Source organism: Protopterus annectens, chromosome 6.part1 (assembly GCF_019279795.1).
Source record: "Protopterus annectens isolate FY-2018-M chromosome 6.part1, PAN1.0, whole genome shotgun sequence".
Classification (NCBI taxonomy): domain Eukaryota; kingdom Metazoa; phylum Chordata; order Ceratodontiformes; family Protopteridae; genus Protopterus; species Protopterus annectens.
Window position 1 is genome coordinate 355,817,464 of NC_056738.1, and position 17,655 is coordinate 355,835,118.

The window sequence follows — 17,655 nt, forward strand, 5'->3', positions numbered from 1 at the left end:
AGCAGAAACATCCTGAAGGGCTTGGTGCCCAGACCTCTGATTTTCTTCCATTTCAGCTCAAGCTCTAAACATTCTGGACACATGGAAAGCTCCCTTAAGCTTTGGTAGCTGGTCGGCTGTTATATCCTTCACAGGATACAACCCATAAAGCTTAAGCTAATGCAACAGTGATCAAACTATGAACATCTTAAACATATTTATATTATCTGAAGCATTTAATTCTGTCCTCAGTTGACCTCAGAGTTGTAGTATTCCTAATGGACACAATTTCCTGTTTTTTTTTCAAGAGATATATGGCTATGAAGCTATGACTCATAGAAAGGAAAGGAGTTTTCTTACACTGCTTCATCCATGATACCACTAAGAAGCCTGCTAGAAAACTATTGTGAGGTTTTATAATTTTGTGGATTATTAGTTTAGCAACAATGTCTTTAACAAAAGCTCCAAAATGTGTTTTTCCCATCTACATAACTCTCAGTGCAAGTGTAAAGCTTTGTGCTGTTGAAGATTAACACTGCAGGAATTCTGGTTCTACAGTTTTGGCATCACACTAGAAGACATTTGTCTTAGTTAGCTTTTTTCCTACATTACACTGTATATTATTTAAAGCACCCACCCTGACCATTTCTTACAGTGATCTTGTGCAACTCTAAAAGCACCGCTACAACAGCAAAATTATGCTGTTTGCATTCCTCCTTGCTTCTTCCTATTAACATTTCATCCAACCCTTCCACATTGCCTGATTCTTGAATGCCTGCCTTCCTTCCTTCCTTCTATCTTACTCCACACATTCATCTAGCATTGTGGGTACTGCTCGTTGAGACCACCCCTGCCACTGGTCACCATTCCAATGCCTTCAAACTCTTGTTTTGCCCAACATACCATTACTGGCAGTCACATTAGTTTTTGAAATGATGCAATCAGGTAGGTTAGGAGCACCTATACCTGAAAAACAAGAAGTGTGGGCAACATACCTGTCAACTGTCCAGATTTTCGCAGAGTGTTCAGATTTATGCCTCATAATTTTGGTCTATTCCTCATAACATTTGTGGTTTTCTACCAAGTCAGTGAGAACTGAACTCACTAAATAATGACAGACATTTGAGTTTCAGATTCTATATCCTTCATAAAATGCATGGTAACAAAAATTTTATTCTATCAGTTTTCTAAGTTTCTAAGAGCAATAGTTAAAATTTGTCCATATTTTTCCACCATTGTTACCACATTATTTTTGGCTCTGTTCACATTTCTTGGGCTAAGAGACTGAGGGGTATGCTAGGCAACAATAATGGGTAGACTTCGATCAAAGTAATGATAAGCTGTAAAGAAAAAGTAAGCAGGGATTAGTGCTAGCATACATTATTGCACCTGCTGAAGGGCCTGCTTATGAAGAAAATTGCTATAATACAGCCTTCAGATTTCTAGGGTGTATTTAATTATGTGGCACACAGCAATGCTTCCTCGCTGTTATTACTTCCATGAAAGAGAGAGACAGTACAGTTTTGTACCTACCATAAATGTAGATGTTCGAGGGCTATTACAGCTGCAGTAATCACATATGGGTTTTCAGCCGGCAGGCGGTCCCTCGGTCGGCCGAATTCCAAAGTCTTGGTCCGGCGTCGGTTGTTGTCGCGTACTCTTCTGACGTCAGGAAGGCCAGAGTATAAAAGACACAGCCGACGCCATCTTCTTCAGTCTTTCTTGCCCCAGATGTCAGGTGCCCCCAAAAGGAAGGCAATACATAAATTTGTCTAATACACAAAAGTAAGCAAATAAAACATAGCAGGATAACCCAGTCAGCAGGTATGAATAGTTATTCAAACCCCAAGGTCTTACCAAGTGGGGAAGGAGGGTGGGAAACCTGTACTGCAGCTGTAATAGCCCTCGAACATCTACATTTATGGTAGGTACAAAACTGTACTATGTTCATCGTGCATTACAGCTGCAGTAATCACATATGGGTAGAATCCCAAAGCTATGCATAGGGTGGTAGGTACTATACGGAACTGGGTTGAGCTAGAATGCCCTGCAAAACTGCAGTAGCAAAGCCTGCTCTTGTTCTGGAGTATAAAGGCAGATGGTAGTGCTTTGTGAAGGTATGTACAGAACTCCAAGTGGCTGCCTCCAAGATATCTTTAGTAGGCACTCCTCTGAGGAAGGCTGTAGAGGTGGCTGCGGCCCTAGTGGAGTGGGATCTGATACCAGTAGGGACCAGCTTTCCATGATAGGAGTAACAAAAGCGTATGCAGTGACCAATCCACTTGGAAATGGTCTGTTTAGTTACAGGTTTCCCTTGACCCCCCACAGCATAGGAAACTAGGAGTTGATCTGATTTTCTGAAGGATTTGGTTCTGTCCAAGTAATAACGTAGCTGCCTATGGATGTCTAAAGAGTGAAGCAGCCTTTCCCCTTTGTTTTGAGGGTTAGGGTAGAAGGTAGGAAGGTGTATGGCCTGGTTTAAGGCTACCCTAGATACCACTTTAGGCATAAAGGAAGGGTTGGCAGGGAAACCCTGTCCTGATGGAATATGAGGAATGGCTGCACCGCCATGAGGGCCTGTAACTCAGATACCCTACGAGCTGAAGTGATGGCCAGGAGAAAAGCTGTTTTCCAGGACAAATATTGTAATTCTGTTGAAGCAGCTGGTTCAAAGGGAGGCAATGTCAATTTTTCCAGTACATAGTTAAGGTCCCAAGCTGGCACTGGTTGTTTCCTTGGAGGTCTTATGTTCTTAGCCCCTCTGAGGAACTGTCGTAGGAGTGGGTGTGAGAATAAAGGAGGATCCATGTTGAATTCTGCAGAGATTGCTGAGGCATGTATTTTGATTGAGGAAAATGAAAGTCCATTGCTCAAAAGTTCAGCTAGGTACTGTAAAATCTGAGGTAGGTTTAATTTTCTACGGTCCTGCCCTCGTTCTTCATTCCAACAGCAAAACCGCTTCCATTTTGCGGAGTAAGCTTTTCTAGTAGATGGTCTTCTGGCCTCCAAAATAACATCCTGCACTTCTTTGGAGAGTAGTGTCTGATGTGATGTTAAGGAATTTTCCATGCAGCTAGGCTGAGAGTTTTCAGCTGACTGTGAAGGGTTTTGAAATTGTTCTGCGTCAGCAGTAGAGGTGTTAGAGGCAGGGGCCACGGAGGAGTGTGTGTTAGGCTCCTCAAGAGTGGATACCAGTGTTGTCTCGGCCAGTCTGGAGCAATCAGTATCATCCTCGGCTTGTCTGTTCTTACTTTCAAAAGTACCTTGGGCAGTAGAGGTAGTGGTGGGAATGCATAAACTGACCGAGTTGTCCATGTGAATGAAAGAGCGTCCACTTTCCAGGCCTTTGGGTGGAAGGTCCTTGAGCAAAACCTTTTTAATTGATGATTTTTGTGGGAGGCAAAAAGGTCTATGTCTGGCCTTCCCCACGCTTGAACAATCTCTGTGAATACGTGTGGATGTAGCTTCCATTCGTGAGGGTCTGTCATATGCCTGCTCAGAGTGTCTGCCAGTGTGTTTTCCATTCCTGGCAGGTACTGAGCCTGAAGTTCCATTTGTCTTTCCAGAGCTAGGTTCCAAAGAGTCATGGTTAGTCTGCACAAGGGGTATGAATGAGTTCCTCCTTGTTTGTTTATGTACCACATTACTGTGGTGTTGTCTGTTCTTATGAGCAGTTGTCCTGGATGCAGGAATTCTCTGAACGCTATTGCATTTATTACTGCCAGCATTTCTTTTGATTGATGTGAAGGTGCTTTTCTCTTTGGGGCCATCTGCCCTGAATGCACCTGTCCTTCATGTGCGCCCCAGGCGTAATCTGAAGCGCCTGTGGTTATGACTTGTGTAGCTTGAGGCTTGCAGAATGGGAGGCCTGTGTTTACTTGGCATGCTTGGGCCCACCATATGAATTCCTTTTGAAGACAGGGAATTATTGGAATCTCCACTTCCAAGCTGTGACTGTGTTGAGACCATAGATTTTTAGGTACCATTGAAGTTTCCACATGTGCAGCTTGCATGGGATTAGAAGAATGCAAGATGCCATGAATCCCAGAGCCTGCAGGATTTTCCTTGCAGTAAGCCTGGTACTTTTGCAAGCATTTTGAAGTAATGAGATAGTTGCCCTTGTTTTTCTGTTGTAAGGTAAGCCATCTGGGTGTTTGTGTCCAAGTTGGCACCCAGGAAGGTTATTTTCTGAGAGGGTGTTAGCTTTGATTTCTCCTTGTTGATGGTGTATCCCAGAGAAAGCAGTAAGCGTGTCACATATGCCAGGTGTTTCAGAAGTACGTGTTTGCTGTCCGCTTGGATCCGGCAGTCGTCCAGATAAGGGTAAATTTGTATCCCTTGAAGTCTGCAGTATGCAATCACTGATGCCAGGCACTTGGTGAATACAGTAGATAAGCCAAAGGGCAATGCAGAGAATTGATAGTGGTTTGAACCTGCAAGAAATCTGAGGTATCTTCTGCAACTTTGTCTGATTGGGACATGCAGGTATGCCTCCTTGAGGTCCAATGTAATCAGCCAAAACCCCTTGCCCAGCATGGGAAGGAGTTGCTGTAATGTGAGCATCTTGAATTTTGGTACGAGAAGAAATGTGTTTAGAATGGATAAGTCCAGAATGGGTCTCCAGTCGCTTCCTTTTCTTGGCACCAGAAAAAGCCTTGAATAAAAACCTTGTGCTTGTTGGTGCGTAGGTACCTTTTGTATAGCCCTCATGTTTAGGAGCTTTGCAATTTGTAGTTGTGCCTCTACCCTTTGATTTTGTGGTAGGTTTGGCATGCCTCTCATTTTTGGAAGAGTGTGAAAATGGAATTTGTAGCCTCTGTTTATTATGTCCAGAATCCATTTGTCTGTTGTGACAATATGCCAATTGTTTGCAAATAGTGCCAGTTTTCCTCCCAAAGGTGCTGCCAGTTGAATTTTGCTTGGCATAGAAATGAGGGAGTCATTGAGTCTGCTTTCTGTACTGCTGTGCACTGTCGTCACCACCTCTTGGTGTTGGTGATTGCCATTGTCTGCCTCTATAGGACCCTTGGGGTTGTCCTCTGCCCCTTCCGCGTCTGTATCTGCCTCTTTGGGTCTTGTCAGTGGTTGGAAAGGACCAGTTTTTTAAAGGCCAATTCCTGCTGAACCTTGGTGGCTGAACCTGTAAGAAAGCTTTGACAGTTTGCATAGATTTTGCTTTTTCTTCCATTTTACGTAATATATCCTCAGCATTAGCACCAAAAAGAACATCCTTATGTAAAGGTGCATCCAGAATTTTTGCTTTCACCTGGTCTGGTAGATTTTGTTCCCTTAGCCATGCATGTCTGTGAATGACTGATCCGGTAGCGGCCGATCTGCTGGAGGCCTCTATCTAGGGCATCATAACCACATTGTAAGGTGTGCTTACCCACTTGTTCAGCACTATGCATCATATCCTGCAACTCTTTTAAATCTGGTTGTTCAGGCTGTGACATTTTGGTCTTTAATTGTGATAACAGAAATTGTTGATATTTAATCATATGAAACTGGCAGTTTAAGGCCCTCATGGCTAGGGTGGCCGAGGTGTAAACCTTCTTACCCCACCTTTCTAGAGATCTAGATTCCCTTTCTGCAGGAAGTGGATTCTTGGCCGTGGAGGCCTTAATTCCTTTAGGGCCTTGAGAAATAGTTTCAGGGTCTGCATTATGGCCTTTGTAGAGGAACTGATGAGAATTAGGTACTCTGTAATACCTATCCGGCTTAACTGGTGCAGGAGGCAGAGAATCAGGATTAAGGCAGGCCTCCGAGTAGACATCATCCAAAACCTCCAAAACAGGAGGAATAGCCAAAGGTCTATGTTGAGATAACCAGAGAAATTCCCTAAGTCTTTTCTTGGAGTCTGAAAAGTCTTGGCCTTCCCAGTGGAAGTGCTCTCTCAAAGAGTGTAAGGTTTCCCCAAAGGAAAAATCCTCAGGGGGGGATACAGAAGGAATAGACTGCTCTGCATCCGAATCCTCGAAAGGTGAATAAGAGTGTTCTTCAGCATCAGAATGTTCTGATAAAATGGATTCTTGGTCAGAAGTAGGAGAATCCTCCTCTACTCTGGGTCTCTTGTCCGGAGGGGCCTGGGAGCCTCGGATAAGAGTGATAAGGTCTTCAGCCATTTTAAGCATGTGCTTCTTAGGCGTGGGCCCAGGTCTTGGGCCTTGTGTAGCAGGCCTAGTGAGTTGCTTGGCCGATTTGGCTTTAGTGAAGGCCTTGATAGAGAAAGATGATGAAGGCCTAAATACACCATGGGTGGATGTAGATCTATCCACATTGGTAGGCTCGGCATGAGCAGGGGCTTCGGTTGTAGTCTGGGATAGGGCCGAAGAACCAGCGGTCTCAGGTACAGAAGACCCCGCCGAGGGAGTGTCGTCGGTAGTCAGGGACTGCAAAGGCGTCTCACTGAGAACCGGACCACGTGGAGCTTGTTTGGTGGTGTCGGTGGGGACCTTCTCGACTGACGGTCCTTTTCTTTGCTTAGACATAGCGGTAGTCGGAGTATCCGGCGACATTTTATAATTAAACGCTTTACCAAAAGATAGTGCGTTTATTGAAGGTAGCACAAAAGCGGCAGCCCGAGACGTCGTGGTCTGGGCCCAAACAAGGTATGCAAAGGGAATGGAAATCCTTATGCGGTATTTGCTTCCCACAAGAAATACAATTATTAACTTTTTCTGACATCGGTCTGAGGCAAGAAAAGATTAACGGGTACTTAGCTTTAATGAAGACTTCGGTTCCAAATTTTTTTCGTAATTCAGGAGCTGGCCGACCGGCACTTGCGAACTGCTTCTGCAAAAAGACTGAAGAAGATGGCGTCGGCTGTGTCTTTTATACTCTGGCCTTCCTGACGTCAGAAGAGTACGCGACAACAACCGGACCAAGACTTTGGAATTCGGCCGACCGAGGGACCGCCTGCCGGCTGAAAACCCATATGTGATTACTGCAGCTGTAATGCACGATGAACATTAGGGAATCACAGATCTGTTTTTACCAATCAGAATCATGTTGCTGTATGTTATTTCAACTGTGCACCAAATATCTGCAAACAAAATAAAGTGAAATATTAATAATCTTGCTTACAAATACAGCTCTATACTGCTTCTAAACAGACCACTAAATCATATCTGCAAATGTGCAAAATGAAGTAAAATATTCCTCCTGTTTATATTTGCATATAACTTGTCACTTACTGGTTATCACAGAATAGCAACTGTCAAAGAATCAATACCATGCTGCTTACCACTTTTCCAGTAAACTACTAAACGATACTTCCAAACAAGCAAATAAAAGAGCAGTAGTTTATATTACACAATTTCTTCTTAGTACTGAGCATCACAGAATAGTGCTTGCCAAACAGGGAAGACCATGTTTTCTGAATACCGTTTCCCATTGATCATTTTTTAAAATAACAGCAAGGTAACACTAACATAGTCACTACATACGGTTTCATTTCCCCAATAAGATATTTAAGACCATACTGATGCATGTCACCTTCCCACTGCACAGTGCAATAAATTTTGCTAAATTGTAAAATAAAGTGACTATTCCACTTGCTTATAAAGGTATCAATTACCTATCTTGCTCTCTGCTTTATACAAAGCAGCACACATTTCTGTTTGGCAATGCAATGATGTTCTACTGCACCCACCAGCATGTAAAATATTCTATGGTTATAACTTGTCACAATCTCCTGTCACAGTATAGAGCTTCTCAAGGATTCAAGGCTATGTTACAGTGAGCAATTTTCTCACACCATCTCCTCCCACTTTTTCCATACAATCACCTCACTGCACTCAGATTTAAAAGAGCAAAATCATAGCGCCTTGTGTGTTCCACAAGCCAATGTTCGGAATTAATACTTTTTTCATGTTTTGCACCCTATACTACATATTTGCTAGCTGCTTTTGAGGATCTGTATTATATATTCGAAGCTTCAAAATTTCGAACCTCATATGTTTGATAACATATGAGTGAAACTTGAATCTTCAAATATATAATAAAAACGTAAAAAAAAAAAAAAAACACCTTAATGCTCTGAGCAGGGGGGCAAGCCCCCCCCCCTGCACCCCCCACCCCCTACTTAAATATACCAATTCCGAGACCGTACTTCAGTGCAGACAAGGGAAATTTTCCCATTCTGCGTGTACAGAGCCGTTCCCTTTCACCTTCAAACTTTTCAAAGTTCGATCATATGGTGTCGACCATATGACAATCAAACTTTGAAATATTCGATAATTTAATAGGGACCCGCTTTTGAGGCACATCTGGAGAAAAACTAGAAGTTATGTACTCACCATAACGTTCAATGTATGTGGTCCATCTTGCCTCACATTCTTACTCACGGGTTCGGAGCCGAACATCAGCTCCAACTCGGCCAACTTATTTTTCTAGCACAAAGTCTCTAATTGGCTGGGCTAACCTGGTATCCCATGTTGCACCGCTCCATAGCCCCAGATCTAGTTTGCAGCAATCCATAGTCACACCTCATGCACAACCACAGTTCAATAAGGTAGAACACTATCCAGGGTAGCAAAGAAAAAACAACCAATACCGAAGGGTACTGAAGACCAATGTCTCCACCAAATCCTCCAGGAGGGGGGACAGGTGGGAGGTTACGTAAGAATGTGAGGCGAGATGGACCACATACATCGAACGTTATGGTGAGTACATAACTTCTAGATGTTATGTGGTCCAATCTCGCCTACATTCTTACTCACAGGACAGCGTCCCCAGCACCTCTCTCTTGGGAGGCTCAATGGAAGATGCTCCTGAGAACAGTGGAACCAAAGGAAGCCCGGCCCCTAGAAGCCACATCTAATTTGTAATGAGTAATAAAGGTGTGGGGAGAAGCCCACATGGCCGCAGCTCAAATTTCATCCAAAGATAGCCTGGAATGATAAGCTACTGAAGCGGAAACAGCCCTGGTGGAGTGAGCCTTGACGGGGAACGGTAAATTTCTGCCTGCTGACAAATAGACATAGGAGATGCAATAAGAAATCCATCTGGAAATTGTAATCTTAGAAATAGGGGAACCTGTTCTATTTTCTGAAAAGGACACAAACAGTTGGCCAGACTTACGAAGTTGTTTTGTCCTGTGTAAGTAAAATTAAAGCTGCCTGTGTACGTCCAACTGATGAAATTTAAACTCTGCCTTGTTGGAAAATTGAGGGAAGAAAACTGGCAGCTCAATAGAATGATTGAGATTAACGGCAGAGGTTACTTTCGGAAGAAAGGACGGATTAGGTCTCAAGGAAACCCTGTCCTTATGAAAGATTAAATACGAGGATTTGATGGACAACGCTTGAATCTCCAACACACGTCTGGCTGATGTGATGGCTATTAAGAATGCAGTCTTCCAAGACAGAAATTTTAATTCACAGGTGGCAGCTGGCTCGAAAGGTGATGAAGTCAGGGCCTGTAAGACAAAATTTAAATCCCATGGCATGATGGGTCCTGACACAGGAGGCCGTAGTAACAAGGTGCCCCTCAAAAAGGTCTTACATATTTTATGAGCCATGAGAGAAGGTTCAAGAGGTATGAAAATTAGAAATAGCGGCCAGCTGGACCTTAATGGTCGCAGGAGCAGAACCCTGCTGAAAAAGTATGGATAAAAAATCTAAGACAGCAGGGATGGGGGCTGTGAAAGGAACCAGTCCCTGGTCCTGAGCCCAAATTGAAAATCTTTTCCACTTACTGGAGTAAATCTTCCTGGTAGAAGATTTATGAGAAGAAGATAAAATGTGTACTACCCTCAGGTGAAAAACGATGAAGTCTGACTAAAGATGGAAGTGAAGTAGCCAGGCTGTCAACCTGAGGGTTCGCAGGGAGGGATGGGACTGTCCCGACATGTGTGTCAGTAGGTCTGGTGCTGGGTCCAGAGTCCAAGGACTGTCCACTGCATACTGATGAAGAAAGGAGAACCAGACTTGGCGAGGCCAGTGTGGGGCAATTAGAATCATCCTGCTTCCCGAGGAAATGGCTTTCTGAATCACCCTTGGTAGCAGAGGAAACGGAGGGAAAGCATAGAGCAGACCGGGAGGCCAATCGTGGACTACAGCGTCCCTGGGTAACTCACCCTGTGGGGGGATCAGAGTGAAGTAGTTGCTGCACTTGGCATTGTGGGGATTGGCAAAAAGATCGCAGCAAGGCTGACCCCACCTGTTGAAAATCTGTTACGCAACTTGGCGGTTCAGGGACCACTCGTAAGACATCAGAATAGATCTGCTTAGCCTGTCTGCTATCACACTGGCCTTCCCCGGAATGTGTGTTGCCACTAGGAACCGTCGGGAAGATACTGCCCACTGCCAGACTCGCATGGTCTCTCTGCATAGGGGGAAAGATCTGGTTCCCCCTTGCTTGTTCAGGTACCACACCACAGACATGTTGCCCGAGTGAATCGCAATCGTTCCTAGGGAGAGAGAGCTCTGCAGTGCTTGCAACGCCAGTAACACCGTTCTCATCTCTAGAACATTGATGTGCAGATGTACCTCGTGATCTTGCCACGTGCCTTGGACAGTCCTGCCAAGATAATGCCCCCCCACCCCATCTGGGAGGCATCCGTGGTCACCGTGGCAACCGGTGGCATAGGAATAAACGAATTCTCTTTGTTCAATTTGGTGGAGCGTAGCCACCAACAGAGGTCCTGTTTGCACCGATCGGTGAGTAGGATCAAATGGGACAGGGGAAGTTTCTGAAAGGACCATTGGGCAGAGAGGAGCCGCTGCAGCAGCCTCATGTGTAATCTGGCTAGAGGCACTAACATAATGGTGGCTGCCATGGATCCCAGGAGCTGTAGAACCAATCTGGCCTGAACCTTCTTGAGGGGTAAACACGCGAACCTGACCCTGCAACACCTCTATCCTTTCTTGGGGCAGGAACGCCCACATATGAACGGTGTCTAGCTCTGCGTCTATAAATGTGACACGCTGTGAGGGCAGCAAGGCAGACTTTCCCCAGTTCAAGGTAATTCCTAGTTGATGACAAAGGGCAATGGTCTTTTCCCTGGCCTGAATGAGAAGATGCCTGGTGGGGGCGGTGAGGAGCCAGTCGTCCAGGTATGGAAACACTTGGAATCCTTGACGTCTCAGGTGAGCTGTCACCACTGCCAAACACTTGGTGAACACCCTGGGAGCTGTGGTGAGACCAAAGGGCAGGGCACAAAACTGGAAATGACTGGCTCCCAGCTGGAAGCGTATGTGACTCCTGGATGCCCTGTCCATTTTGATATGGTAGTAAGCATCCTTGAGTTCGATGGAGCACATCCATACTTCTTTTCCCAGTAACAGAAAAATAGATTGAAGGGTGACCATTCGGAACTTGGACTTTAGAACCTAGCGATTCAGTTGGCTGAGATCCAAAATGGGTCTCAGGTCCCCTGTTTTTTTCGGCACCAAAAAGAGTCTTGAGTAAGTCCCTAATCTGATCTGGTCTGAGGGGACAGGCTGGATGACTCCTTTTTACAGCAACTTTGAAATTTCTAGTGTTGCATGATCCCTTTGACTGGGTGGAACATCTGGGATTCTCTTGGCTGGAGGGGGTCTGATAACAAGGGGACAGAATAACCTCTGGGAACTATACGAAGCACCCATCGATCTTGAGTGATACTTGTCCAGGCTTCTGGGTACAATGAAATGCGGCCCCCGACTGGCTCCGGAATAGCACAGTCGGGCAATACATCAGGGACGATGATAGGAAGGCCCGCAAAAGGAATCACGGTCTCCCGAATTGCGAGGGCCTCCTCTGCCCCTAGGGCGGCATCTCCCAGAATAGCCTCCCCCTCCTCTGCCTCTGGAGGGGGACTCACCCTGAGCAGCAGGGAAAGACTTCTGTGACTTTTTGAATCACATTTTTCCTCTCCTCTGAGCCTTGGGGTAAGGCCTAGATGGAAGGGAAAAACAGACCCGTATGGCAGACAGGGTCTTTCCCTCTTGCTCGCATCTGGTGAGGGTGTCTTTCACTTTGGTCCCAAAGAGTGAGGACCCATCAAAGGGGGCGTCAGTGAAGGAAGACTTGAAGGCCTCCGTGAAATGACACAGGCGCATCCAGGCTTGCCTCCTGAGGGCTACTCCTGAGCTAGCTGCCCTGCTCGCCCCTTTGGCTGCATAAGATATGAGCCTCATGGACGAGTTGACAATCGAGCCAAGAGTAGACAACTGGGCGTTTACTGTCTGCGTTAATGCCTCAGGTACGTTACCCGTTAGAGTATCTCCTAACTCTTTAAGGAGATCTCTCTGGAGCCGAGTAAAATGACAAAGATAATTCAGAGACCGAAGGGTGAAGGTCGCTGAAGAGAGGGTACGCTTCCCGTATCGATCCATACTCCTGGACTCCTTGATAGGAGAATGGATGGAGGAAGAAGACTCGGCTACTTCCTGCTGACTGGCCGCCGCCACCACCATGGCATCCACAGAAACCCCTTTGGACAAGAACTCTTTCCCAGGGGGAGCTGAAAGAAATTTATTAAGGCGTCTGGGTACAGGTTCCACTGAGTCAGGAGTCTCCCACACCCTTCGACAGATCAAATCTAGGAGCTCATCGAAGGGTGGAGACACCCAGGAGGCGGAGGGTTGAGCCCCAAAGGCCTTGAGAAATACCGACTCCTCCACAGAGGGGGTTTTGGATGACCAGCTGCCTCTCTGCCTCAAAATCTCCAGGATGTCGGAGAAAGAGACGTCATCGGAGGACGACTTGTGGGACCCCTCTGACTCTTCAAGGTCGGTATCAGAAGTGAGAGACTCGTCCTGGGAGTCTATGTTCTTCCTCTTGCACAACTTCTTTCTTGGGGGCTCCTCGGGCACAGACTCCGAGGGGCCCTCAGAAAGTTGGGGACCGCTCATGGGGGTATCCCCAGACATTGGGGCTCCGCCATCAACCGATAGGGGACATCAGAGGCTCTCACCGGTGTGGAAGGGGATGGAATGACCGATCCGGGTGATGTCACTGAAGATCTGGTCAGTGCGCTCCTCATGGCCTCGAAGGCGGGTCCCCCCGAATCCGAGGACCGACCAACCTCTGAGGCCACGAACTTCCCCGAGCCAAAGCGCCGAGAGGGAGGCTCGGAACCGACAAAAGTCCCAAAGTATCCCCCTCGGGCCGACAGAGGAAACACGAGTTCCGAAACCAGAGGACGGAGCCAACATGGTTGGAGCCGACGTCGGCACCGATAAAGCCTTAAGAGGTATCAGAGCCGGCAGAACATCAACCGGATCAGAACACTCCGGCTCTGGCTCCGAAGACAAGGAGGTGCTCGGAGTAGGAACCACTGGTGCACTCATCGGGACTGGCTCCGGAGCCGACTGGGTCAGAGCCGAAAATAATTTTGCCAACACAGGCGACTGCAGGAGCCTCTGGACCACCCTATCCACATCCAAATCAGAGAGTCTGGAGGATTAGGAGGAGAGAGAAGGTGACTGTGATCTCCTATCTGGAGATCCATGTCTAACACTAGGAGACCGGCTCCGAATGGGCTCTAACAGAATTGGAGCCGAGGCTGATTCAAGAACCACAGCTACCTCCTGCGGCCCCGAGGACAAGGGAGCCGAGGAGGTATAATCCAATTTGGTAGTCTTCTCCGGTGGCTCCGATAAAACAGATGGAGCCGGAGATCTCTTCTTAGCCTTAGAAGTCTTGGCTTTAGTTTGTGAACCAGAGGAAGAGTCCAAGGACTCCTCGAAGGAAGGCTTTAGAAGACCCTTCAGTATAAGTTTATTTTTTCTTTCCTGTAGCACCCTCGGACTGAAGGCATGACAAAAGCTACAGGACTCTTGTAAATGTATAGCCCCCAGGCAGTATACACAAACGGAATGTCCATCTGTTATGGACATCTTGTAGCTGCATTTAGAACATTTCTTAAACCCAGAGGGTTTATGTTCCTTTTGATCCTTTGACATATCAATGGCCACTGCACACAACACAAACAAACAGCAGGACCCTAGTCCAACAACGGTTAAGGCAGGAAACTACCGCTAACAACTACTGACAAGAATCTCTAACTCAAACGATTCTTGACATGACTAACCCACACACACAGAAGCGAGGAAAAAAATGCTTTTTACACAGGAAATTAGGTCAAAACTATACAACGGAGGGAGGACTAGGTCCTCTAATTTAAACGGGCCTAGCCCATAGGAATAGAGGGATACCAACAATCACTCACACCACAATACACGCTAAACAACAAGAGCAAATAGCTATTAAAATAGCTTTTGTAAGGAAAAAACACAATATTCAGTGATAAAAAAAGTTTTAAAGCTACTTAGCCACAGCCAAGCGAGACCACGTCCTAGCTACACGAGCGGCAAACGAGATCTGGGGCTACGGAGCAGTGCAACATAGGATACCAGGTTAGCCCAGCCAATTAGAGACTTTGTGCTAGAAAAATAAGTTGGCCAAGTCGGAGCCGATGTTTGGCTCCGAACCCGTGAGTAAGAATGTAGGCGAGATTGGTCCACATAACATCTACAGATTTTACTTGTAATACTATAAAACTGTCATACAAATGAAGTACAGTGAGTATACTTTTTAAATTTGATGTGAACAATGGCCAGCAGAAGGATGTTCTGCATTACAGACTATGGGACAACATTTTACAACTCTGATGATGTGCTCTATACTCAATTTTGCTTTTCATCAAAGACAATGGCTACCTAAACAAGGGCCTGATAATGATCAGGTAAAGGTTATCATAATGTATACAATTAGAGATATAAAGCAGCATCAGAGAGAGAGAGTAGCAAAAATAAACAAAGTGGTTTTCAACAAGTAATTTCAGCTAGTCAAACATATACGTTAACTTAGTCAATGAGCAAACCTACACAGACAATGCTGAGTTACATCAGAGGAGTCCCTGCATACAAGGCTAATCTGTTTTTCAGATTTTCAGCAGGTGCTTTCTGATTTAGGACTCTTACAATGTACTCTACAGGCACAAATATACAAAGTGCATTTTTAAATACTCACATTCTACTTAACCACTGTCCATTTAAACTAAAAAGAACAAGTAGCATGGAAAAATACATAATTTCTTGGGTTTGTAATAAATGTAAATCAGAAACCTATTTGCACTATAAAAAGTATTTCCTTTCTTAAAACTATAATGAAAAAAGCAAATTTACACTAGTATTTTATTACTACTTATTTTCATTCATTTCTTTAGTTAAAATACAAAGTGCAATTTTCCAAGAATCTGGATTACCTATCCGAAATATGGAATGTAAGAACTGAAAAGCAAAGTCATCTTGTTCTCATACTGCCTCATGAATAACAATTGTGCATGCAAACATGGAAAACCTTCCCATTTTACTTAAGTATAGCATAACTAGTTACTCTAAGGTCGAACTAGTTCAGTTTTAACTCTGATTAATGGTACTCCACATCTACATTTATCTAGCTACTTACCATATAGCGTAATCATAAAGGAGAAAAACTGTTTTCCAATATTCCCTAAATGTCACTCCACAAAATATTATCATGAGATTAAATGTAGAGACCTGAGTTTTCACATTTCAATTATATGAGAAAATGAAATAATATTGGCCTTACTTTGGTGAGCTGTATTTCCATTAGAATATCATGAACTCTGCCAGTTCCGCCCTGTGTTCGCCAAGTGTTCTGAGGTCGATTGGTAACAGAAGTCCTAGAAGGGGAACTCCGAGCACTTGCAGAACCAGACCTAATTCTAAACATATGAAACAAGGAAACAATTCTCAAAACTGCAGACAAAAGTTTAGACAAACTAAATATGTACTTTTGTACGAATGTCTGCAAAAACCAACACACATTCTATTGTGACAGAAAAGCTGAAACTTTAGAAAACAACTCCTAGAATGCCAAAGACAGCTTAAACACAGTCAACTTTTAATAAAACTAAAGCACCTAAAGTTGACAAACTTTGCACTCATTCAGATAAGGGTCATAATTTATTCTAGACTCACTTATAAATACCCTCTCTTCAACCTCCCTCCAAAACTACCACTAATTTATCAGAAATAATTAAGAACCAACATAACAGATTACCACTGGCAATGACTATTTCATTCCATTTCCTGTAACTGCTCAAGAAGATTAACATTTTCCCTGGAACAAATTATTATGTAAAAGACTGATAAACATATACAATATTGGGAGAATCTTTATAATAAAGAGAACAAATCAAAAACAAAAATCCAAGTCTGGTGACTATAGCCCAGCAATATTTACACAAATAGAGATCATGTTTCATAAACATGACAAAGTATTCTAAAGTACTAGTAACTGATCAAGGTCCTTCTGTCAAAGTTGTGTCATCAAATTTGGCAAAATGGAGCTCATTTGCAACCACTTTATACTCTGGTACCACAGAACTTCACATAGATAAATCAAAATACAGATTTTTTTTACCTGAATGGAAATACAGTAAATCAAAGAAATGTGATCTCAGTGGTGCAATGTCATGAATAGAATTTCACAAATATATGAGTGGGCCAATGTGTGGTGCCCTAACAAGTTTTTGCAATTTTAACATGCTACTTTGTGCCATGTTTTTGCATTTCTGTCAACTGCTATGCATCAAAACATGAAATAGAGGCAGTGCAATTGCACCTCTGTTAGACTCACAGTTGGCAGATACTATAAATCTAGTAAAACTTTCTTTAAAAGAGGATTAGAAACAGTTTATTTAAAATGAAGATTTAATTTACTCTAAATTATCACACCGCCATTTTTTTAAATAATCACATCTTTCACAATTGACTGTACACTTTTTTGTTATAAACTGCCCACCCAATGACTGATTTGTTGCAAAACACAGCTACTAATTAACAGAGCCTTCTGCATGAGACTCCTGACCAACAGGTATTTATCTAACACTTTCATTGGTGGCCTAGTCTAATACAATCTATTAGTGTGCTTCATGCTGACAGTAGACTATACAGTAAGCCTGCCCAACCTGTCCAACCCAGCTCCTGCAGTAAGAAACCAATCAAGATGTAATACAAGCCACTAGCAGTGAATCAAGGCAAAGCTTTACAAAAAAAACTGCAGGTTAGACTCCAAATCAATCTAAGTGACTGTAATATGGCAACAAGCATAAGGAACTTCCAACTTCAGTCCTATAGCTATTCATTCCCCCATTTCCAAGCTCCTAGAAAATGTGTACACATCTAGCTTCTAAAATTCCTTCTCAAAAATCAAATCCTTTCTGAAAGTCAGCATGGTTTCAGACCCTGCCATAGTACTTCAATTGCACTTATATCCTTTATGGATCTAGTTAATAAAGCTAACAACTCCGGAAAAATTGTCTCTTCCCTATTTCTGGATTTGTCTAATGCCTTTGATACTCTCTCTTACACACACTTCTCCTTTCCCAACTTTCTAACATTGGACTTCCTACTAAATCTCTTAATCGGTTCAAAAGCTACTTACCTGACAGAGAACATGCTGTAAAATGGCAACGAGCTATATCCCCATATATGCATAACCCCACTGGTGTCTCCCAAATCTCCATACTAGGACCCCTATTCGTTAACATTTTCATCAAAACCCTCCACCTATCATTCCAACAAGGGTCTCTTGTACAGAACACAGATAACTCCACTATTATCTGCTCTTCCAACAACTTTACTCAACAACAACAAATTACTGAATCGGCATTTACTGCAGTAGAGACTTGGGCTTCACAACTACCACCTGTCTTTA

The 17,655-nt window shown here is 44.1% G+C and overlaps 1 protein-coding gene across 1 annotated transcript in view; it reads right to left on the reverse strand.

Moving 5' to 3' along the window:
- Nucleotides 1–17,655, reverse strand: part of ATG2A (autophagy related 2A) — a 2,853,001-nt gene that overhangs the window by 507,891 nt on the left and 2,327,455 nt on the right. The window contains exon 32 of the mRNA XM_044075772.1: nucleotides 15,523–15,658. Coding sequence (XP_043931707.1) covers nucleotides 15,523–15,658 — 136 coding nt within the window. The remainder of the gene's footprint in view (nucleotides 1–15,522; nucleotides 15,659–17,655) is intronic.